General features: G+C 52.4%; 2 protein-coding genes across 5 annotated transcripts; one reads left to right on the forward strand and one right to left on the reverse strand.

Annotated features, from left to right (window-relative positions):
* Nucleotides 1–496: 496 nt before the first annotated feature.
* On the reverse strand, nucleotides 497–6,487 carry DYNLT2B (dynein light chain Tctex-type 2B). 4 transcript variants are annotated; one of them, XM_074153661.1, is made up of 6 exons: nucleotides 6,362–6,487; nucleotides 5,664–5,780; nucleotides 3,964–4,033; nucleotides 1,595–1,658; nucleotides 1,098–1,190; nucleotides 497–944 (listed from the first exon to the last, which is right to left on the reverse strand). In XM_074153661.1, the coding sequence occupies exons 1-5, from the start codon at nucleotides 6,405–6,407 to the stop codon at nucleotides 1,116–1,118; spliced, it is 372 nt and encodes a 123-aa protein (XP_074009762.1). In that variant the 5' UTR covers nucleotides 6,408–6,487; the 3' UTR covers nucleotides 497–944; nucleotides 1,098–1,115. The 4 variants fall into 4 exon arrangements, with proteins under 4 accessions (XP_074009762.1, XP_074009761.1, XP_074009763.1 ...); XM_074153659.1 differs by having other exon boundaries at nucleotides 499–944; nucleotides 5,664–5,797; nucleotides 6,362–6,435; XM_074153660.1 differs by lacking the exon at nucleotides 1,098–1,190 and having other exon boundaries at nucleotides 5,664–5,797; nucleotides 6,362–6,481.
* Nucleotides 6,488–12,084: 5,597 nt separating this feature from the next.
* PDCD1 (programmed cell death 1) lies at nucleotides 12,085–17,631 on the forward strand. Its single transcript, XM_074153925.1, has 5 exons — nucleotides 12,085–12,193; nucleotides 14,363–14,695; nucleotides 15,733–15,888; nucleotides 16,548–16,582; nucleotides 17,413–17,631. The coding sequence occupies exons 1-5, from the start codon at nucleotides 12,085–12,087 to the stop codon at nucleotides 17,629–17,631; spliced, it is 852 nt and encodes a 283-aa protein (XP_074010026.1).
* The last annotated feature ends 7,045 nt before the right edge of the window (nucleotides 17,632–24,676 follow it).

Raw genomic sequence — 24,676 nt, forward strand, 5'->3', positions numbered from 1 at the left:
GAGGCTGGAGTCCTAACCAATTTGGACTCCAAACATTCACCCTCGTATGCCAAGACAGTTACAGAGAGGCAAGGATTGAGAAAATTGAGAAAACACTGCAGTATATGCTGAAGAGGGCAACGAGCAGTGATTACTCACAGCGTCCACGGTGCCAAATTGCACCAAACCAATGAGGAGTCGGAGCAGGGAGGAGTTGTGGCCGTCAGTGGGTGTGCAAGCTACTGGCCTGACCTGATGTCCTAAATACTTTGCTTTCCTATCAGTTAATATCATCTCGTGGGACACTTAGCTGGGATTCACAGCCCAATTGTTATGGGAGTCACAGGAGCAACTTTGGACACCAGAATATGAGGCTGGCTTTATGGGTTAGTTTACAAAGAATCCTCAGAAAACGCTTGTCTGAGAAGCACAGACAAGCAGTCAAGGATAGTGCATCTTGTGGAGTGGAAGGAAAACGGTGGCAATGGCAGCCTGGTCAACCCACAGGAGAGGAAATGTGAAATACATAGATTTATTATGTTATATTTTTTATAAATATTTCATTCATTTCAGAAAATTAACAAAAATAAAAGCAACTGAACCCTTTCAAGACAAAAGTTGAGTTTGCCTTAGAAACAAGGGCTACTGGCAATACACTTTTTTAGGACAAAACCAATATGCTATATAAAAACAAAGGGTGATTTAAATAAAGGACATAATAATATTGTGCTTAAAGCTGTACCAATATCCACATGGAAGGAGGAATGTTGTAGTGTGTAGAACAGATGTAGGACATTGTAGAGCTGGATTTTTGTTAGGTACTAAAGGAAGAACATGATGGTTTTTGTGCACGTTAACCAAAAATACCCTAAAGCGTTCTCCCCCACCTCTGTCCTTCTGGGCAATCTTTACCATCTTCAATAGTAGAAGCAGCCAAACGCAGCTACCACACAAAACAGGCTGTCCTGGGGAAAACAGAGAAAGGCTCTGGGTTAGTAAAGGTAAGCTCTTCGCTAGCCTAACTGAAAAGGGTAACCTAAAGGAACATTTCAACCAGAGCATAACCTTATATTGTAACATATTGCAATTTCCTGTCTTTTAGTTAGTTTCTTATTCACCTCACTTGTGGTGTAAACTCAGGTCGGTGTGTCTGAATGCCAGAAGTGCCTCAGTTTACTCCATCCACACACCTGCAGGTGTCTAGGTGTCAGCTTAAAATAAAATAAAAATAAAATAAAAATAAAATAATAATGAAATAAAACCTTGGCTTTTGCTCAGTCCTGGATTCCAGCCATACTGCATGGCAGCAGATCAGTAAAGCACATAAGAAAGGACTTTATTTCTCGTGCTTCCTCTCCCCACCTGTAAAATGGTGTGACCATAACGACTTTTGTACAGTACTGCATGACCTACTCAGGAAATAAGTTTTACTGTGTTGGATATTGTATGTAAGTAAGTTTTGTGAATGAGGACGTAAATCATACTGTTTCAATAGAGTCTTGGTTCCTTCCTTCTAGTGGTTATTTTTTGTCTGCTCCACATTGCAGGTGGCCGCACTCCCCATACAAAAGCAAGTAGCTTTACACTTGCCGATGGTAAACCAGCCAATACTTACATTCATGAACACATCGTGAGCGTAGCTGTCAGTGTCAGCATCCCAGAAACAGCGCGCAGCCATACTAGACAAAGGACACAGAGCGGAGGCATTACCCACAGAGTTCACGTGTAAGGACCTAAGTGACCACAGATGCTCTCCTCGAAAAGCAAACTGCGTTTCTTTCAAAGATAAAGCATTCTCCTGAATCCTGAGCCTAGATCCCCAGTGCTGAACTCCCCCACGTGCTGTAACCCCCTCTGTATGTGGGTCAAGCTCCATTTTCATACTCATCAGCTACCAACTCTGCCACATGCCCTGTGCAGCAGAGCTTGAAACCTCATTGCTATGCTGCTTAAGAATATTTGACTTCTGGTCTATGCGTATTGGCGGCTAAATGAGCTTATTTGTTCTTGTCCTTCACCTCCTGCACCCTCGTGGTACACGCTCCCAATTTATTTATAGGGAGCTATCGTATTCCTTGGCAGACGTCGCGTTACTAGACCATGAGCCAAGGTCTTCTAGTCCTTTCGTATCTGAACTCTCTGCTCACTGACCATCCTGCTGGCCTTTCTCTACACCTGGTTCAGTCCAAGCCTTACTTTGAAGACAAGCAACTGAAACATAATAATATTGAAACTTCTATGATTGTAACTCTGTAAATCATTTGGGTAAATGATTCTTGACAAGACAATGGGAGAGAATGAACAAACAGACCTAAAACCAGGTAGCAGAAACGTCAGTGGGCTGATTGCCCAAGAAACTTGGCTATTCCGCATGAAATGTGTCCTGAAGGTGAACTTGACTAATTATAATATGAAAACCAGTCCTCTAGAAGTTAGGATACCTGCCTCCACTTGAAGACTCTCACCCACTGAGCCTGCGCAGTAAAATTAAGCGATATTGTACCTTTAATTGAAGATGAGGACATTTTACACCAATCAGCTTCAAGATAAGGAATTATGAGCATCAGTAAAAAGGTGATAAACAATGAATATGTTAATTATGCTAATTTACAATGTATAAATGAATGACTGTTTCAATGCAGGGTGTGTTAGCACCCTTTCCTTCACCCAAATGCTAATAAATAGCTAATACCTTGACTCTGTATGTTATTGGCTTGCACACTGGGTAAACGATCCCACGAGTTTGGGGACAACAATGACAGGATATTACAGATGAGACCTCACTTATACCTTGTTTAATGTAATTGACACTCCCCTTTCTCTGCTGCAAATGCCCACCTCCCTGCCTGCCCCAGCCGACTGGATCCCTGTTTGTGGCACAGTGTGTTGTTCCTAGTCCCTATATGTATGACTTACTGTTGTAAGACTATTGAATTTCATCCTTTTTTTTCCTATTACCTTAGCCCTCTCAGGGTTATTCTGACTTTCCACCCCTCCAGTTCAGTAATCAACTCTGCCTCTGGAATACTCTGGTTACCCAATATTTTGTATTAAGGATGTTAGTGATCATGCTTCAGTCTTGCCTCCTGCCTATTGCAAACCAGAGAATTTCCCCAATTGCTCTGTCAGTCTGTGTTGCTGGGCTTCACGTTTCAAATCAGACCCCCTCATTGAACCGTTCACCCTGGTATGGTGCTTCTGGAGCAGTCTGCCTGCAGACAGACATTCCTGACAAAAGCCTGAGCAGCAGGTACAGATATTCCTTCCTGACCTCCAGAACACTGAGGCAGCAGATCTGATTACAGCTCTGCTGCATTTATCTTCTGCTGGAGTACCAGGCACAATAATAAAGATAAGCCCAGCAGATAAAACACATAAACCTTGTGGGCTCTTCTCTTTTGTCTTCTTCCTACTCACTAGTAATGGAAAGCTACAGCCTACTACTGCAGCCAAGAGGAATCTTTTGCCTGATTGCAGGCATCTGGAGCTGGACTGCAAGTACTCAGCACCCACAGCCTAGGCTCAATTCCCAGGACAGTATTGCATGTGGATTACAGATATTTAAACTTCTGAAAAATGCTTACCTGGGGGGATTAAATGCAAATGAAGTACTTAAGGAAATATGGCTTTAGATTGAAGTGAGTTACCATGGCTCTTGTGCTCCAGCAGGGCTTTGAGCATGGACTGGGTGTGTGCTCTAGCTCATCATGAGTACAATGTAAAATGCCTTTCTGCAACACTCCTCACAAATGCTTTTCAGCATTTCAGCTTGCTAAGAACCACCATACAGCCAATTATCACTGCACAATTCAATCAGCCACAGTTCAAGCCCTCAATTTCCACTTGAACGAAACTGCTTTACACTTTATCATCTGCAGAGAGATCTTTGTAGCTAGGAAAGTTGTAAGCAGCTTCCAAAATAAAAAAACCCCACCCTAACCCAACAGAAATGATAGTAATACAGTTAGTAGATTAAAAACTTACTTCACTCCTTCTCCTCTCTGCTCTCCAATCACAACCTGCACCACCATTTTGTACCTGTCAAATCCCTCCTCTGGAGAGAGAGAGAGAGAAAAAAAATAATAGCGAGAGCAACAACTTGTTTAAAATATGAGCTCAAACAGGACCCAGAAAGCTACAGATTTTTGGTTACAAAGCAAGTGTCCTGTACAAGTCCATGAAATTGGCAAAGTGGACATACTGCTTTGTGGCTTCATTTTCCTAGGTACAGAGTACTATGGTCTTATTGGAGTTAGGGGGTGAACAGGGTATTTGGCATCCATCAAAAGATGCATCTAAGGCAGAAGACTCCCCTGAACAGCCACACTGTATGTCAGTATTCCGCTTTGACAGCTTTCAAGAACTGAACACGTGGAAAGAATGTAAATAAGGCTGCTGGTGGACAAAATCCAATTTGAAAAAAAAATTGGCTTATTTTAAAACTGTTCTGATGCAAAGGTATTGCAGAGATTCTTCAGCCATATAGGTGTTTCCTTTGCTTCTGAGCTAGGATAAAAGGCCACATGAAAGCGCGTGCAGGTCTCCATTATGTGTCTGCAAAGATATGCAGTTGTTTTACAATAGTAAAGAAATACCTTGGGGGCACAGGCCAGATCCAGTCAGGCCATGGTAATGTTCCAGAAGCCAAATCAGAGCAAGCATGTTTAAAATAAAATATAGATCCTAATGCTTGTCTCCAACAAAGCAGAAAGTGTCCCAGGAAGACTCCAGTGCAATCTTTCCGCTGGAGGATTGAACACAACATGCTGCGTCTGGTAACATCCACCATGTCAATGCTTTCCAGAGGTGCCAGCTGATAAAACAGCCACAACAGTCCAGCCTCCCTTCAGGCTACTGCAAGTGTGTTTACAGATTGCTGAAGCCAAGTCCTGTGCATATTAGCTCGGCATCAACACGTGCTGGGACTACAGCTGCTGCTGGTTTTAAAGCAGATACTTAACTCTGGGAGAAGCATAAATCCACAGTTCCTGCTGAGAGTGATGGTACATCTGTGGCACCATGTCAGGGCAGCCCAGCAGATGGAGCACCAGCCTGTCCCCAGGAAGAAGGCAAATAAAAAGTGACCGTGTCAACTCAGATCTATGTACTTGTTCCAGCACTGAACACAGGAAACACCTGCTGGAGCCTGAAGTTTAGTTCTTGAACTCAAAAATGTTGGAGGGCATCCTGGGCAGCATCACTACGAACTTTTTCCAGTGCAGTAAGGCTGTAGTCACACCCCTCCTTCACTGTACCCTTTGCTGCTCCCACTGGGCCTTGTTCTGATCTCCCTGCTATTCCACTCTGACCCAACTCTGATCTAACTTGCAGCAGAAAAAAAGCAGAAATGATTCCGTTCATTGAAGTAAGAAGCAATGAGCATGGCTTCTTCCTTCTCTCTAATGCAGCTTCTTTCCCCCTGGCTGACAGCAGCTTCTTTCCCCAAGGCTGGCAGCCCACACCAGCCAGTCTATACAAAACCTAATCTTGTCTGCTTGAATTAGGTTTCTAGTTCCGCAAGCAAGGAACGTATGTATATAGGCCAGAATGTTTCATAACAGTAGACTCCAGTCAGTCAACGGCGAAGAAACATAGATTTCAAGAATAAAGGAGGAAAGAGGCATTTTTTCAAACAAAGAGGACACAGTAATTAAAGAAACATCTTCCCCAGCAAACCTCCTTACCTTTCAGTCTGTCTTTTATTGTCTCTGATAAAGACTTTGTAAGCTGAGGCATTTCTTCTGGGTCATACTGTACGTTGGCCAGCTTCTCCTTCAGTATCGCACGGATGCATTCCTTCACTGTGGATGATTTAAATCTATCAGGGCAAAAAAACAGCAACAGAAGGCCCAGAAAGTTCATGCAATGTGTAGAGACATACATAACCCCATCTGGGAAAATGTAGCTTTCACATAATAAAGACAAATGAAAAACCACGGGGAAAAAAGCCCAGCTAAGACGGAGATCCTTAACCAGCTCTGCCAAAAGCCAAACACCCATAAACATGAATGCGAAACCAGCCCCACTAGAGGTTACCCTTCAGCACCATCCCCTACCTGTGCTCCCCTCGCATCCCCACCCACATCCTCCTACACCTCATATCAAAGTTGCTCTGGGAGCCCAGTTCTCCCCCAGTCCCCAAACCCCCGGGGGCTCCCCCAGTCCCAACACCCCTCCTCTCAGCCCCTATAGCCTCATGCCAGCCCTCCATACCCAGGGACCCCCTCCCCGACAGTCCCACATCCCCAGATCCGCCCCCCGACCCGAAGTCCCCAAGGCACCCCCAGTACCCCCCTCCCTCCCTCCCTCCCTCCCTCCCTCCCCGGAGACACCAGAACCAGGACCACCACCAGTGCTCCAGCCCCCGTCCCCCACGGCTCACCGGTGCTGGACGCCGGGACGCAGGCTGTACGTGTTCCCGGCCCCATCCTCCGGGCCCAGCTCGCCCATGGCCGCGGCCTCCCCAACCCTGCAGGCCGCCCCGGCGTTGGTTACCCCGGCAACGCCCGCTACTTCCGCCTCCCGCCTCCGTCGCGTCACGGCGCACCGCCGTACGTCACGGCGCGAGGCGGTGGTGTCCGTGGCGGCCACCTACTCGCGGAAAATCGCACAATAAAAGAGTTGGTAAATAAATGGTAAATAGTCGCAATAACCGCTGTAATTGCAAATGAAGAGTTTGCTGAGCCCGCTGCCAGGGGAGGCGAGTGTGGCAGGGGGGTCTGATGGGGAGAGGGAGCGGCTCCAGGGCTGGGGAGGCATCGTCACGGTGCTGAGGGGTCCCCAGTGTCCCCCTCCCACCCAAAATTGCCCCAAAAGCCGCAGCACCCCGAGCCCCCACCAGCCCGTAACTCGCCCAGGGCAGGAGCAGCCATGGACCCTGTGTGCTCCAGGTCTGGCAGGGCAGAGGGGTCCCCAGAGGGTGCTCAGAGGTGTCTTTGCAAGCTGTGATGGCTTGAGGAACCCACAACAATTAACTGTCATTTAGACAATTATTCTATCACCTGATGACCCCTCCACATCTGGGAAGGAGAATTGGGAAAAAACAAGGAAGCCCAAGGGTTGAAGATTTAATAGAGTAAGACTAGATAATTAGCAATAATACTAAGGAACCAATATTGAACCTGATACCAACACAGAACTGTGGAATCATCTAGGTTGGAAGAGACCTCATCGAGTCCAACCATTAACCTAAAACTGCTAAGTTCGCCACTAACCCATGTCCCTCAGCACCACATCTCCAGGTCTTTTAAATATCTCCAGGGATGGTGATTCCACCACTTCCCTGGGCAGCCTGTTCCAATGTTTGATGACCCTTTCGGTGAAGAAATTTTTCCTAATACCCAATCTAAACCTCCCCTGGTGCAACTTGAGACCATTTCCTCTTGTCCTATTGCCTGTTACTTGGGAGAAGAGACCGACCCCCCCCCCCCCCCCTTGCTACACCCTCCTTTCAGGTAGTTGTAGAGAGTGATAAGGTCTCTCCTCAGCCTCCTTTACTCCAGGCTGAACAACCCCAGTTCGCTCAGCCACTCCTCCCAAGACTTGTGCTCCAGACCCCTCACCAGCTTTGTTGCCCTTCTGTGGACACGCTCCGGAAGAAATACACAGGGATTATACTCATCCCATTCTGTTAGCAGGAAGCTGTGCACTCCCAGCAGGGGACAGCAAATGCCGGACACTGCGAGCACTATGGCTTTGGGAGGAAGGAAAGGGCTCAGGGGTCCAGTAGCAGGGCAAGAAGTTCTCAGGATGGCAGCCATCAAGGGAGAGAGAGAACTCCTCAGGAAACTTTCTAGTGTATATTGAATGTGATGTTCATGGTATGGAATAATCCTGTTGGCCAGTTTGGGTCAAGTCTCTGGGTCTCTCTCCTCCTCATCCACACACCTGGCAAGGCTTGAAGACATCGAAACCTTGAAACCCCCATACCATATCTGACTATAAAGTAAATATTTTCACAGAATTCAGACACTAGAGTCTTCTAGAAGTGCAGTTTTCCCTAGCATTAGAAGAGACCTTACTGAAAAGTAAAGTTACTGAAAGAGAAATTAGTCCAGTGTCACTCAAAGCAGGACTCAAGCCCATGGCCTCGACCAGAGAGGGGCTGTGTTGGTGTCCCAGCCCCAGGTGACATGCGTCACACCCTTGCACTCTTGTCCCTGCCCGCAGCTGCTGGCTGTCCCAAGGAAGGCTGGCGAAGGACAGTGTGCGTATTACACAGCCCCCTCCTGAGACGCTGACATCCTGCTTCCTCCGCTCTTTTATCTTGATGCAGCAATCTCCGTGATCGCGCTTCCTACGTGCAGCGGGTGACACTGCTGAGAAAGGTCCCAGGGCTTCGAATGGAAACAGCGTGAAGGCGCAGCTGGGGCTGGGGCGGAGCGTGCTGCTGCTGGGGACGGTGGGCTGGAGGGGGCCATCACATGTGGCAGGGCTGGGGGACATGCCGGACTGGGGCTCTGCAGGCAGGGTGCTGCCTGGAGGTCCTGCTCGGTTGCCAGGAGGTCCCTGTGCTGGAGTTTTGCTTGGGATGCACAGATGCATCCCAGATGGTACCATGTCCTGGCCCAACCTGCTTGGGTGGGTTGCTGAGACCCTCATCATCATCATCATCATCATCATCATCTCCCAATTTCCATAGGCTTTAGCAGTACTGCTCGCTAGGGATGGTCCAGCCTTAGTACCACTGGGCTGGGCATCATCTCTGCCCACCAGCAGGAACAGCACCCCACTGCGATGCTGAAGGAGGTGATGGCCCCATGCCATAGCTGTGTGGGACCTTCACGTCATAGTTGCCATTGCTCTGCCCGGGCCCTGCAGATTTCCGCTTGCTAAAGGAACAGTTTCGTGCCTCCGCTCCATCCCTCTGCTTACTTGCTGCTTACTCACCCCCCATTGCTCATGCAAATCATTTGCAGGGGCCCTTCTAATTTCCGAGAAGTATCTGAAAGACCTAAACGCTCTTTATGTTTATTTGCAAACACTATTAACCATTTCCTCTTTTTGCCCCAGCCACATCGCCTCCTGCCTGGGCCAGACCCACACATGTTAATTCAGTTAAACCAGCGGGGGAGGGATTTTTGGGAACCTGTGGGTTTCTCTTTCCTTCTTCTCTTCTTCTCTTCTTTTTGTGGTAATTTGTGTTCCCCATCTCATTTGGGAAGCTTTGCTTTCCCTGAGCTTTGAGGACATTCAGCTCTGGGCTTCATTTGGCTCCATCCGAGGTATGTGGTCTTTACTTTCTTCTTCATCTTCCAAATTGTCAGTGCTCCTTAAATACCCCAGATGCTTTTAAGCCATTTTGAGACTGCTCTCCATCCTTTGAGGTGACTGCTCAGGGTTGATGGCTGTGTGCCCTGACAGTGATGGCCGCAGAAGACTGGGGCCTTGTCTGTGTCCCAGCCATGTTGGTGGGACCTTCACCGACATGTTGGGCCAGCTTCTTGTTGGGGGAAAAAGGGACATTTGTGCTTCAATGAAGTGGTGTGACATATGCTTGCTGAAGTTCCTGTCTCTTAGTTTTGAAGAACAACATGTTTTCTCACTTATTCCCTTTTCTTCTTCCTTCTTAGCTCGTTTCGCTCTTTCGGTGGCCAAATAGAAGTGGACTGCCCCATGCAATTCGCCATATTGCAGCTCACAGAAAGAATTTATTTTTTTAAGCATCAAAGGACATTTGTCAGGCTCCCCTCAGCTAACCCCAAGATGTGCCATCCACCCAATTTGGACTGGAGGGCATTTACCAGCATGAGTGGGAGCCGCAGCACGGCTGGAGCCGGGCTGTTTTCCTTGGTGCTGGAGAAGCTGGTGCAGGAGCCAGCGGGAGCTGTGTTGATCTGCCAGGGTGCAGGCAAGGCACAAAGCCTGCCTGAAGCCTGGGAGCTGCTGCAGTGTCAGAGCCAGGCTCCTCCGTGATGCCAGCACCAGGGGCACATCTTGGCTGGGGCATGGCACCGCTGCTCACCTCGCTTTCCCCCACAGTGGCTTCCTAGCAGCAAGATCGATCTTTTCTTTTATTCTTTTCTTTTCATCCTTTTTAATTTATTTTTTTTTTTTCAGCAAAAAGGGGAAAAACCCCACCATTGTCTCTCTCTTGTGTTGGAGCAAGCTTTCCATCAGAGAAAGAGCCGGGAGACCTCTTGGCTTGCCCTCCCCTGTGGTTTCTGCTGTGAGCTCTGCAAGGTCCCCAGTGCTTCCTGGCCTCACACAGCCTCATCCTGCTCTCCAAGCAGCCTGGAAAGGTTCCGGTGTCGGTGCCAGTGCCCAGCCTGCTGGGGAGCAGGGGGTGAGCGTTGGGGCACGTGTTTCTGAAGGAATCTGAGGATTTGAAAACATTGCTGTATGGTCTGCATCCAGCCACTGCCGGTTCTAGTGGATGTGGCAGCCTGCCTGCCCCAGGTACGCTCCATTTTGAGCGTGCATTGGAAAGTTTGAGCAATTTGTGCTATGATTTTAATCAGAGCCCTCTGCTGCCACATGGGGCGGGAAGGATGAGCCAGTTTTTCCTGCCAATCCCTGGCTCAGTGAGTCGTGATCTCAGCGATGATACCGGTCACATCTTCCACCTCTAGAAAACCAAAACATGTTGCAAGTGCCGAACAAGCCTCCCCACACTTGGCCTGGGTGCTTGGTGTCACCATTTGGGGACAAAAAGTCTTGAGGTGGAAAAGCCTTCTTGCTGTGAGCTTCCATATTTTCTGGAATTCATTTTAGTTTAGTTTAGTTAGGGTTTTTTTAATAAGAATGCAGGAAATTGTGAACAAGAGGCAATGTCCACCTCAGAACGCAGCAGCACCATTGCACATGGTGGAGACTGCTCCCCTTGCCACTCTGCCAGGCGGTGGCCTCTAGCCATGTGGCATGACAAGGTGACAAGAAGGGGACAGCCCCCCAGGTTTGCTCTGCAGCCCAAACCGGGCCAGAAGCTCATGAGAAAGGAGTGATGCTGCAATGCCAGGAAAATAGGATCCAGGACAGGCTGGATTGAGCCACCAATTGAGAGTGAGCCCTGCTTGCCCTGGCTCAGAACCCCTTCCTTGACCATCCTAAATGAGGGGTGGCTCCCCCAGCCCACTCGCCTGCAGGGGCCGTGTCTGAAAGCGAGAGGTGAACAAGCCCCAGCCCCACAGCTCATTTCTGAAAGCTCGGAAAATAATGAAATCATCATGAGAATTGCATCCTTCACCCTCATTATTAATTTTCCCCTGACACTTTCCAAAATTGTGGGGCACCGAGGCTGTGTTCAAGAGAAGCGGAGGAGCCAGCCACGGCGTGCTTTCACCTTTGGTTATTTCCTATGTGAGTATTAGTCAGCAAGGCGAGCGGGGAACATCGCTGGTGGAGAAATTAAATAACTCTGCTGCAAAGACCACCCCAATTACAGCACCTTGTTCCCTGTGAATCTGTCTGTGGAGAAACACAAGTAAGGAGGCAAAATTTCTCCTTCATCTCCTCTTTCTCCTTCTCTTTCTTCATCTCCTCCTTTTTCTTCTCCTTTTCCTCCTTCTCCTTCTCTTTCTTTGCCTTTGCCTTCACCTTCACCTTTTCCATCATGTCCTTCTCCTTCTTTCTCCTTCTTCTCCTTCCTCTCCCATCCATTCCCTGTGGGAGCAGCCTGCCAAATGACACTCAGGGTGCCCCATGGCTGCTCAGACCCTGACCAGCTGCCTGGTGCCACTTAGCCCATGGGTGCTCAGGAGCCCGAAACAGCCCTTTTACTCACAGGGGAGCCGAGGACATGTCCCCTGTGTTCCTTGCCTGCTCCATCCCTGGGAGCTTTTCCCAAAAAGGGTGTGGGTTTAGCGGTGCCTGTCCCCGCTCCTCGGGGTGGGGGGGTGCCTGCTGGGTGCCTGCGTGGGAGCGCTCCGAGAGCGTGCCGGGAGGGGAAGGAGCCAGGCCCAGCTCAGCTGATACCTGCCTCTGTGGGGAGGAAGCTGGGGGCGGGAGGCAGCCCGGGTTTCCCTCTGGGGCAGAGATGGGCACGTTTCATTTCCACCCCAGCCCCTGCCGTACACACCGGAGAACAAGCTGCCGCTGCGGGGAAGGAAGCACGGAGGGAGGGACGGCACAGCACGGCTGCCCGGGCAAGGGACCGACCACCTCGCCATGGCTTCAGGAGCATTGAAGACGATGTGGAGCAGTATGGAGGTGGCCCTGACTGGCCTCTGCGCTGTCCTGCTCTGCTGCGGCCCCATGCTGGCTGGCTGCCGCCGGGGTAGGTACCGGAGCATGGTGCGCTCGCTGGCACAGCCCGTGTTGTTCGCAGCCAGTGGAAAGTGTCTAAGGGCTGGGAGCTTTGTAGTTAAAAACAGCTCTGGCATCAAGAAAGCAAAAACCCCAAAGCTTTCGGGTACGCGCTGCTGAAGCAAGGGAAATGGGGATGCTCAGTGTAAAAGTGGGGTTAAAGGATGGAGAAGGGGACCGGCACCACGTTGTGGGAACCACTGGCCGTGGTCAGGGTTTGGTGTTGAGCCTCTGGGTTTGCCAGCGCCTTGCGGGGTCTGGGGTTTTCTGCTCTGGCTCTCATGGCTTCAGGCTGCACCCTCGGGGTGTTCCTCCTGGTTTGGGCTTGACCCTGAGGGAGCCAGGGTCCTGTGTGCGGTTTTGCTCAGGGTGAAATTTGGGGGAGAAGGGGAGGTGGAGGGGAAGGAGTGAGTCTGAGCAGAGTGAGTGAGAGCCCTGATGAAGCCGTGTTCTCTCTTCCTCACAGGCCAGCTCTTTCTTTGGTGGCTTTGGGTGTTTTCTGCCCCAAGAGTGGGCACAGGGCTGGGCATCTCTTGGAGCAGATGTTACCTCTGGTACTGGGAAAATGCAGGGAAACATGTAAATCCAACCTCTGCTTTCAGAATTTCTCCGAGAGCTTCATTCATTGCTGGCAGTGACACTGGGTAGGAAGCAAAGCCCGAAGCCTGCTGAATATTTCCTGTTAATCACAAGAAACTCAGAACACTGCAAAAATTACATCTCTCTGTCTGTGGGAGCCAGGGCACTTCCCTCCCTCCCTACTCCCATTTGGTCTCATCCCTCATTTCTCAGCCCAGTTTTCTATCTAATCCTGTATCTACTCAAGGAATCGTTCCAGTTCCTTTCTGGTTGGTGATGGTGAGGTCATGGTGCTCTGGCTCAGGCCAGTGTTGGAGAGACAGGAGGGACTTTTCTAACTCTGCCTGCAAGTCCTGGCGCTGCTGTTGGCAGCAATTTCTGAAAAGGCAAGATAAATGTCTTAACGGCAGGAATTTTTCAAAGCATTGACCGTTTGAACCGCTTGGTCAGATAACCCGTGTGAAAAATGCTCTTCCTGCTTTTTATTACTCCGAGCAAAAGTTAATGCAGCAGCTGCCTCGTCCTGCTGGATGGGACTGACGTGAGCCTGACCCACGTTCGCAACATCCCCGCTGCCCGGGCGGGATGAACCCACAGGGATCACGGGCAGGGAAATGTGGTGAAGCGACAGGGCTGGTGCTAAGTGCTGGGGGGGCTCCTCTGTGCTAGGATCAGCCTGACAATCTTGGCCAGGACCCATCGGGTTGGTGCCTGGCTGCCCACATACACGCAAGGAGGGGACAGGCAGCTGGAAAAGGATGGCATCCTGAGCTCCAGGTTGCTCTGCCCTGTCAGATGGTCTCAGGCTGGAGGTGGCAAATACCGTGCCCTGGACACCCCCTGCCTGCTCTGTGCTCCCATCATGGAGCAGTGGGAAGAGCTGGGGCACCCTGGCAGGCAGGCGGGCATGAGATGGGCAGCACTGCGGGGTGCTGCCCTGGCCCGGGACTCAGTCCCTCTGCTCGCTTTCAGAGGCAACATCAGCTGGAGGAAGGATGACTCAGACATTAAAAAACAGCATAGATTTAAAAATAGTACAACTCCCAAAGTCTGTTTTCCCCAATACAGGTGTTCTGGGTTAATTTTAGGTAGCCCAGAGCACATTTTGCTGTACTGAAACCACTTCACGTTACAGTAACTGCCCTGCAACTGGCAGACTCGCACTTGGGAGGGGAGAGACAAGGGGTGATGTACCTCCCTGTGATCCAGGGTGATGCTGTGGACTGGCCCAGCATCAGGCCACCAGCATCGCTGGCAAACCCCAGAGCCTGGCCACAGGTGAGCCGGGTGCTGGCCGTAGCATGGGGCTGGGCTTGTAAGCACTCACTGGCAGGTTTTTGTAAATCCCCGTAGGGGCCTCAGGACCTGGGGATGAAACAGCTGAGGAACTCGTGGAACCTCTGGGTTTGGAATGTAGGAGCCCATCACTTCTCCATGGGATGGGGCACTAGTGGGCGTGGACTATCACCCTCTTTACATCCCTGCACAGCGGGTATGGCTGTTTCTGAGACCTGTGCCCACTGTGACCATGTCTGTTCCTTGTTTCCTCTCTCCCAAATAGTGACCTTCTTCCCAGCCATGTTAACTCTCCCTGCAGGTGGCTCAGCCACCTTCTTCTGCAACATCTCCATGGAGAACAACTCTGGCTCAGAGTACAGCCTCAATTGGTACAAGGAGATCAACCACAGCCAAGCCCAAAAAATTGCTGAAATCAGCCGGAACAACCCCCAGACAAAGACGGAGAAATACCTGCTCACCAACCACACTCCTGCCTTCAAGATCGAGATCCTGAACCTTCACCAGAATGACTCTGGCTCCTACTACTGTGGGCTGATCACCTTCTTTGAACCTGATAAAGTGATGGAGAGCAACCGGTCCCACCTGGTTGTCACAGGTCAGCCTGGGGGCTGAGCTGATGGGGACAGGTCATTGGTGCCGTCCCGTGGTGCTACGGCCCTAAGGCCCCAGAGCACAAGGCAGATCCTTCCCCATGAGGGAGGACCTGGCGTGGGTCAGGAGAGCACAGCTCTGCCCTTTCCCCTCTCCTTTGCATGCCTGCTTGATGCATAGGGACACAGGCTCTCCTCCTGCATCTGCACTGTGGCTGGATGTGGCCCTGAGGCAGGAGGTCTCCATCCCGCTGGGGCTGTCCCCCCAGCAATGCTGTGGGGAGGAGCAAGTCCTTAGCCATAGATGGAGGCAGGAGACCAGTGTAGGGAGCTGCTTTCACCCACGGATGGAAGCAGGAGACCAGCGTAGGGAACTGCCTGCACCCCTGAACAGCTCCTTTATCTGGGGACAGGGCTTGTATTTGGGTGATAACCAGGGCTCACCCCTTTGAACAGCCAGCGTTGATGTAGATACTATTCTTGCAAAACCATGCCCTAGGAGGATCCTGTAGCCCCATGGTGTGGGAGACTGAGGTCTTGCAGGAAGATATGCCATGCAGTTGCTTGGCAGCATAGAGGCTTTGGGGGGCTGAAGACAGCCTTTTATAAAAACGAAAAACACTGCAAAAGTTACTGTCTTTCACAACATCTCCTCCCAACATGAGCTGAAGCTGTGCTGTCCCCAGGACTTGGAAGCAGCTGGGAGGCTTAGGGAAGCCATGTCCTCCATGGGGCTCTGCTGGGCATGGAGTCATGCCATGGGACTGCAGTGCCCTGGCCCCCTGCACCCCAGCTCTCAGCAGTGTGGGATCATCCTCACCACCTGCAATGGGAAGGAAGGGGACATGGCCAAAACATCCCCCATGTCAGCCCAAATTCAGGGTCCCTGGAGAGATGGTGGGGCTGTGGCAGCCTGCCTGGGACTGAGCTCTTCTGGGGACAGCCACTGTGTTCCCCTGTTGACTTTCCCAGGGACTATAGAGGCCATTTTACACTCCTGACCTGCTGTTTTGTACCCCCTTTTTTTGGATGGATATTACAGCAGCCCCTGAGAAGACAAATGCCACTGATGAGCCCGAGATGGAGGAAGGCAATTCCCCGGACCACATCAAGGCTGTGCTCCTGGGCATCCTGCTGCTGGCTGGGGCAGTTGTGCTGCTGATCTTTGGCTACCTCACTGTCACGTACAGGAGAGGAGGTATGATCCGCTGTGGGAGCTGTGCTGCACCAAGGGGCTGGGGACCTGCCAGGGGACCTCATAGGGTGACGCTTAGTCAACAAACCCAGCTTGAACCCAGGGGTAGCTGGATGCTTGCAGCTGGGTATGGAGGCAGAGAGACAGTTGAGTACTTGAGTACACAGGCAGGTTCAACGTGCTAAATGCAGCTGTGGCATGTCCCCATGGCGGGGGTATCTCCGTGCCTAGGGGAGAACAGTGCTTTGGGCCATTCTCACTCTTCACAGAGCTCCCAGGCCACGTGCTGTGGCTCTGAACCACTTGTTAGCACGGTGTCTTAATGCTGCATGTGAGTCCCTCACATACACCTTGCCCGGGCACCTTCAGGGCATCTTCTTGTCTCCTCGCTGCAGCACTGGGCATCGCCTTGCCCACACTGTGGGCAGCCAGGGGGGCACTCCACTAAACCCGATTAACCCTAGACCATGGGCTGGTATCTCACTTGTCCTTGTAATGCTCAGGGTGTTAGATCCTGGGTGGAGAAAGAAGAACCATGGTGCAATGGTTGTGATGTCCACCACTCTTCTGGGACATGGGGGCTTGGTCAGCCCCAGCCCAAGATGCTCACGCTGTCTTGGCACACAAGCAATTTCTAACAAAACGTGTTATTTACTTTGCAGATGTGCAGAAACCACAAAATGAAAACATGCCAGTGGTGAGTTTCCCGTCTCTGATGCCCTGCCATGTTGCAGGGGAGCATCGCAGCATTGCTGGGGTGCAGAGGGTGTAGGGCCTCCCTTTATCAGCCCTTCACAGGCTTCTCGCTTCTCCTGTCTTCTCTGATGCTGCAAGATTTTTTCTGCACAGCTACAACTGCTTTTTTTTGCACCTGCAGCACAGCCCGATCACAATCAAAAAACCACCTGATGGATGGGACTGCTGTAGATCAACCCTTGCTCAAAGCGGGGTTATCTTTGACAGTGGATTGTGTTGCTGTAGAAAATGGGAGAAAATGTTTCCCCCCAATATATTAAGCTAAAATTTCTCTTGCTGCAGCTAGTCCCTGTTTCCTCTCTTCCTTTTGCTGGGCACTTCCAGGAGGAGTCCGGTTCCATCTTCTCTCCAACCCCATTATGTAGCTGAAGGCAGCGAGTAGGTCCCCCCTTGCTCTCCCCTCTCCAGGCTGAACAAAGTCAGTCCCAGGCTCTCCTCATGCGTCCTGTGCCACCTCGGAACCCGATGGAGAAATGGGAAAAGGGCTTCTAGCATGACCCTGACTTCAATAGCCAGGCAGGCAGGGAGCTCCACCTCCCTGAGAGGCAGAGAGCTGAGACCCACACGGCCTTGGTGGTGACCCCAAGGCTCACGGTCTGGTTTCTCTCGGCAAATGCTATCCCAGGTCTGTGCATCTTTCTGCTTTCTATCTCTCTCGCCCTCCTGGGATGCTTCAGAGCTGGTTTTGGCACCCGGTGTAAAAAGGGGGCTTGTGCTGGGGATGGTGGGTACCTCCACGCGATGAATTGCCCTGACGGGTTTTCCTTGCAGAAGGAAGAGAAGCCCCCTGTGGTGTCCGTGTCCACTGTGGACTATGGTGTTCTGGAGTTTCAGTGGGACCAGTGCACCCAGGTGCCCTCCGAGACCCGACCTGTTGATCAGACCGAATATGCCACTATCGTCTTCCCAGAGGAGAAACCCGTCACGCCAGAGCGAGGGAAGAAACACCAGGATGAGAGGACTCGGCAGCTGCAATTGCAGCCCTGCTGAGGGGTGGGGGGTCCCTCCTGGCTGGGGGGATGTGGGCAGGGACAGGCTGCCCTGGTCCCTTGCTCCCTCCACACTTTGCTGTTGGGAAAAATCCAGCGTGCAAGGACCGGAGTGACAGAGGCGCTGCTGCTGGAGTTGATATTGGACAGTCCTGGCCATGGTGGGATCATGGCTGTGGGGTGGGTACCACAAGATGAGGAAGGTCAAGGTCCCTCCTGGGCTTCGTGTGCCACCTCTTCGCTCAGGGCAGGGATAATGGGCTGGGGCAGAGCAGCAACGCCAACAGGTCTGTCCCAAAGGTGATTTTACATCATGTCTTGGTTTTCTACCTCCACCCGGGGCTCTCCAGACTGGCAATGCTGCTTCCCTCGCCCAGGTCTGACCCAACTAGCAAAGCACAACTGTGGGACAAAACTTTGGAGGCCAGAGCTGGAGTGGATCCTGGGAGATGCTGCTCATGGGACGCCAGGGCTGAGGGCTTCTCCTTGCCCTGGGCAGAGACTGCCTTGTGTACTGCTATTTAAAGAACTCCCTGGGAAGTGGGCAGCTGGTTTTCCTCCTGTCTCCAGGCACTTTCCTCCTCTGCAAGAGGGGAAGTCTACCCCCGTGTCCCTCCCTCCACAGGTGTGAGACGGATCTGGCCCTGCGGGGTGAATAAAGGGTTTCACGTCTAGGGTGTTTGTTGACTCGCAATGGCAAGTGCGTGGGCAGGCAAATAACGGCTCTTGGCAGCGTGCAGGCGAGAGCCGGGAGGCGGCAGTGTCTGTTGTGGTTCCTGGGCCTCTCCATGTGATACGCAAGCCGCTCTTCCACAAAACTGCTCTTAATAATTTAGAGAAGCTGCCGCTCTTTTTCCTCTCGCCCATCAGAGCCAGTCACCCAGGTGCAGCTGCAAAGCAAGACCCCTCTTACCAGGCTTATCTCGGGGGGTCTCACCCAACTTACTGGGGATGAGCATCACTGTCATGCTGGTGGCCTGGGTGCCATCAGCCGGGGAAAAGGTCACGGCATGGTGCTCAGTGCAGCTTTCTGGCTCCCAACTTCCATTTTCCCTCTTGAAAGTGATGCCGGGGCCGTGCTGCCTGCCAGAAACCAGAACGGAAAGAAGCGACAGCTGCTTGAGAGGGGAGAAACCTCAGTAAGGAGTGGCTTTGGAGGCAACAGAGACCTGCCAGGAGATCATGAAACCCAGCGGAAACAGAGAAGAATCACTTGCATCTCGCACCTTGGTGGCACTGTCAGCAGGTTTCTTTTTCCCTTACCTCCAGTAAAACCAGCGCAGCCTTGTGGGAGCCAGCCCAGGACCTGTGTGAAGGGGCGAGGCATGCCAGGCACCACAGTTTGTCCTCTGCAGGGGCTGGAAAGTCCTCAAGAAACCTCCACAGGAGACCAGATGGAATGAACATCCATCTTAGGTGGTTTTCATCCTTTCTCAGAGCAGGAGAGTGGATGTGGTGCCCCTACCTGCCCCCCTGCCTTGGTCCCTGGTGCCACTGAAGAATTCCAGAAGCCACCATGGGCAGTGCTGTAACTCGCACAACATTCACTCGTGCCAATGCATGGCTCAGCCCGGTGGGGGTTTTTGGCAAGCAGGAGCCCTGCTCCTTGCCCCAGTGGCTCCGGCAGAGACCTGCTGTGGCCAGCCGGGCTCGTCTCGCCCGGAAAGCCGAGGCAAGAGGCAGCCACAGCGGCTGAGAAGTGGGAGCTCAGTCAGCAGTTTTGCTTCTGGCTTTCCTGTCAGACACGACACCAGCGAGAGGGTGGGCCCTGCTTCATATTTTCCGTCCTGCCTCTTGGGCAGCGGAGGTGCCGGGTCTTCATCCCCTCCTGTATCCCCTGGCTGCAGCCACAGCTCCTCCAGTAGCAGTCAGGGCTGGGTCCCTTCCCCTCTTGGCGGATGGTGGTCTGCAGCCAGCCAGAGGCTCCCAAGCCAGGTGGTGGAGCTGAAGGTGTAGCAAAAAAGCATCTCCCACTGCCACTGGGGATGGGAGAGCACACAGCCTGTGTCAATGTCTGTGCCCCTCCAGCTCCCCAGCAGCCTGGCTGTGACCCTGCCCCTTGAAGAGAGCAAGGCTGGGGCCCAGGGACACATGGGGTGAGTGGTGGGGATGCTGCCAGGCACCGTGTCCCATCCCTGTTTGGAGGACAGAGTGCCCACTGCCAGCAGAGACATGAGATATGCTCCTCTGCGCTGTGCTGGCCAGAGCAGGAACAGGGCTGGGATGAGTTCCAGGTGGAATGCAGGTTTCAAGCCCCCAACTGAGCATCCCCGAACCAAGCAGTACCCCGAGACAGGTGTCAGCCCCCGCATCCCAGCATCCTGCTCAGGGATGGGGACGTGAACACATTTGCGTGCAGGAGCTGCTCTCATCTTTCCATGTGAGCCAGGAGAGCAGCTGCTGACTGTTTTGACTCTCCCTCCAGCGTGGTGATTGCAGTTTAGTCTTCCTGGAGTCACTGTGTGGGATCTGGAGGAAGTTGTTTTACCTCCCATGCTGAGAAGTCCCCAGTTCTGGCTTTTCCCAGCTCCACCATCCCACATCCCAACTTCCCCTGCCCCTCCTTCCACATCACAGCCCTCCTGCTTTTGCCCACCACTGCACCCATACCAGCTGCCTGCCCACTATTTGCACCAACTGGCAGGTTTATGCCCTTTTTCTCCACTCCAAATGAAGCAGGCACCCAAGCAAACTCCTTTCCACCTATGATGTTAAGGCTTGTGTCAGGTTTTCCAGGGAGGGCTGAGCCTACACCCTCAAGTCCTTTGGCTTTCCCTGCCTGTACCAAGAAGGGGCTGGGGTGCAATGAGCATGGTATGGTTTTGGGGTACATCCTTTCTGCCACAGCTGCTTTGTTGGCTCTGGAGGGGCGTGGGTGGCACAGTTTCAGTGGTCTTTGGTTTAGAGGCTGCGGAGAGGAGGTTTGCTGCAGGGTGGTTAGGTGGACCCCACCACCTAGCTCTGGTTTTTGACCTCACTGCCTGCAGTGTCACAGCCGCTGGAGCTAACCCCTGCGCCTCAAAGCCACTGGCCACCGACAGAGTAAGAGCTCTTAAGAGCTCTTTCCCTATTTTGGGAAAACTGGGGCTTACAGCAGTGCAAGCGGGAGCGGAACAAGGCCTTATAAAATTAAATGGCACCTGGACCTGACTCTTCCATGCTCTCAGCGTGTGCCATCACTGGTAATGACTCTTGCAAGGCCGGAGGGGACAGGGCGTAGGTTTGGTTCTGCCCACCTCATTCCTACCAGCATTGCTATGTGAGTGATGGAAGATGCTCCTGACAGCCCCGACCCTGTGCTTTGTGCTCACAAGTGCACGGCACCCAAACAGGGGAGGTTACGATATTTGTTTCCCTGTATCACCCCAGAGTGAGCACCCCCAGCCTGGCCATGCACCCCTTTGTGCAAGCACACACAAATGCTCACAAACACACAAACGCTCACAAACACACAAACGCTCACAAACACACAAACGTGCACACAGCTCCCCATGCTAATTTGTGTGCACACCCCCACATTTGCACAGCTACTGTGTGCCAAACACCCCTGCGGACACACAGCCCCCTGCTCCCCCATTCACCTGCCACAGCTCTTCCCATGCCAGGTCCCGGCTGCGGCTGAGGGGGCAGCTGCGGGCGCTGAAGATGCTGCGTTTCCTGCACACTCTGGTCTGGCAGTTAGAGCAACCACTTCTGACCACAGCCACCCAGTGCTCCCCCAACGAGCGGCTGCCACCATCGTGTGTGCCAAAAATGCTTTGTCAGCTCCCTGGGACCGCAGTGGAACCTCCAGAGAGCAGAGCTCACCCCTGGTCCCACGCTGGGGTCTTGCTGATGGGGAGTGGCCAGATCCCACTGGGAGACCTCAGAGAGCTGGGACTGATCCCTGTCAGTACCTGCAGGAAGCTGGAGGTGTGCCTTCAGCCTATACCTAAACAAGCACAATCCCCTGTACAGGTGCTTGAAAGCCAGCCTGGTCCCTTATTTACCCCAGACTTGATTAAAGGTGATTGGGAACAACATGTGAGCAAGCATCCCTTAAAGAAACCTGAGCCCAATACCCAGGCTTTGAGAAAACTGGGCAAGCAGATGACGGTGGAGAGGAAGTCCTCTCCTGCTGCTTGCAGCAGCATCTTCAATGAGAGCCATGCCATGGAGCAGCAACACATTATTCCTGCAAAATAGGACATTGCAGAAGCCAGGGGGAGAAGGAGTGGTCAGGTCCTGTGGCAGTAAGGTCACTTACAAGTGAGCACTGTCCTGGTCACTGGGAGATGTCAGAGCTGTGTTTTGGTTTGGGGGAGGTTGGGCTGGAGGTGATGCAGTGGGGTGTGTGGGTTATTTGGCCCCTGGATTAATGGGGTGATCTGTGGGTAGGACTGGTGTCGGGCACTATGGTGTGGGAGCATTGCCATGGTCTTGACTCACTGGGAAAGCATCTGTTGGTTCTGGAAGAGACAGGCTGGGGTGAGCTGGTGGGTGCCATGGTTGGTGATGGGACTGATGGGCTGCTGGGCAGGTTGACTGGACCTCTAACCATGGCCAGTTTGCACAGCCTTGGTATGTCCTGAGGGGTCCAGGCCCATAGCAGCTCCTCCGTCCTGTCCCATCGAGAACCTCACCCTGCATGTTGCTGAGCCTGCTGTAGGCTTGCAGAACATCTGTGTTTCCTCCCACTGCCCTCATTTTGCTTTCTCTAGTTTTGTTTTGAGTTGGCTCCAGGGTTTCTCCTTCTCTGTCTTCTTCCCTTTGACGGGATGTGCTGCCTGAGGAGGATGCTAGCAGGCTGGTTCCTGGCACACAGAGACTCAGAGGGCCAGGAATGAGCCCTGGACCCGCCCACTCCACCATCCCCAAGACCAAAACCACTGCCCATGGCACCAGGGCAGAGCCTTTTCAGAGGGGGCTGAGCTCTCTCCTTACGCCTGGAGGGACCTTTACAAGGCTGAGGCCCACTAGATGAACAGGGAGCCCAAACCCTTTTGGGGTGGTACCTTCTTGCATCTTCGCAGCCACATCCCCCCTTAATCTCTCCCCGTTGCTCAGCATCCCTTTCCATCCCAGAAGTGCAGGGTGATGGGGCAATGTCCCCTCTACAGTCCAACTTGGGCATATCCCCATTTCCAGAGGATCCCTTTTGCTTCAAATCCATCCTGGGACAGGTAGACTCCTCTACTCTAAGGGCTTGACTATGAAGACAGTCCAGCCTGAAAGGAATCCTACAGCCATTGCTTGTCCCTAGAGGTGGTGGGTTTCACTGTGATGAGGTGACAACCATTCACGGTCAACAGTGGCAAGGTCAGAGGGGGACAGAGGTGTAGAGAGCTGGTATGGAGTCATGTCCCAGGAAGATACAGATGCTGAATTCACTGTTTGCTTCAAGGAAGGGGGGAAAAAAGAGGATCCAGGAAATACTAGATGAGTCAGTCTGCCTCCGTACCCAGAAAGCTGCTGGAACAAATTAGTAAGGCCACCAAGCGGTAAACACCGAGAGGGCAGCGCTGGGGCTGAGAATAGATTTAGCAGGAACACATTGTGTCAAACCAACCTCATTTTCTCTTCGTTAGGGTGACGGGCTGGGTACTGCAGGGAAAGTGGGAGTGATGCTATCTTTGTGCTTATGCGATGTTCTCACAAGCTAATTAGGGGAATGGGAAATTCTGCCCCTGTGGGTATATGGCTACCCAAAAAGTTGTATCCCTTGAGCAGTTATCAATATCTTGTGGCAGCAGACACATCAAACAGCAGTTTTCTGGGAGAGCATGGCTCAAATGAAGGCAATATGCTGTTGAGGAAAGGTGTAGGGGCCGTCTGGGATGAGGGTTAGAAATCAGAGTCACCCTGATGACTTAGAGAAAAGAGCAGAAATGCCCTGAAAGAATGACTGATGGAAAAACATTGAGCATATTTAGTGCAGGAAAAGATGAGGGAAGTCTTCAGGGTGGGAAAAAGCTCCGGTGTGAAGCAAACAGTGGAAGACAGAGAAGTGTTTAGGGTTATACTCTGTTGCTCAGATGGCAGTCAATCTGTCTTGCAAGCCTTGCTCTGCCCACATACAGCATCCCTGCTGCTGAGGGGATGTCCTGCTCTGCAGTCCTGCCTGGGGACCAGGGCTGAATGTCCCTTTCTGCTCCTCCAGGGGACTGCTGGCAGGATGGAGCCACCTGGTATGGGGTGACTCCAAAGGGAAGGGAAGGGAAGGGATGGGATGGGATGCATGTGGGCCAAGCATGACAATGTGGGCACTTGGTCCCTGAGCTGGAGGGGTTGGGCTGGGGAGGCTGACACACGGTGAGAGATGGAGAGGAGGAGAAAGAACTTTGGGAAACCTTCCTCCTCTTGCCTGGGTGGCTCAGCCAAGGGTGGGAAGTGAAGTCAAAAATAGTTTCAGGCTGTGTGAAAGCGGCAGGGGAATTACCACCTGGGATGCACCTTGTGTTTACCTCCCTCATGCATCCCGTGGAGGAGCCACAACCAGCATGCTGGGATGGAGAGGACTGGCAGGGTCTGTCCTCAGCATGTCTGGCCAGCCCAGCAGGGTCATGCCAGGGCTGGGACAGAGATTGTCCTTGGGCCCTGCTGAGGCCAAGGCTGCAGGAGGACCTGCAGGAGCGACTTCTGTTGCCAGGTGGGTGCTGGTAAGTGGCAAGGTGCTCAGGCAGCACCGGGAGGTGTGTGTGAGGTGGAACAGGACGTCAAAGCAGTTTCGGCTCTGTGGGTGGTTCTGGGAAAGTCCCTTTAGTAAAAGCAAGTCAAAGGCTTTAATAGAAGGACCAGCACCAGGCTCCTTCTCAGAGATGACTGCGAGGGCTCGGTGCATCGTGAGTCGTGATTTGAGTTGTGTTGCCATGACGTAACGGGGGGCTGGTTTCCATCACAGCCGGGTTTTGGAGGCAGGGACCCATCCCCGTGCCGGGGGTGCTACTGGACCCCCGTTGAGCTGTGTGCCTGAGGGGCAGTGTTTTGCCCCCCAGGGTGGGCGGTATGGGGAGCAGTGTCTGCCCTGGTGGGGAGCATCCCTCTGCCCTGCGGCAGCAGTCCTGGGG

Source organism: Numenius arquata, chromosome 9, assembly GCF_964106895.1.
Source record: "Numenius arquata chromosome 9, bNumArq3.hap1.1, whole genome shotgun sequence".
Classification (NCBI taxonomy): domain Eukaryota; kingdom Metazoa; phylum Chordata; class Aves; order Charadriiformes; family Scolopacidae; genus Numenius; species Numenius arquata.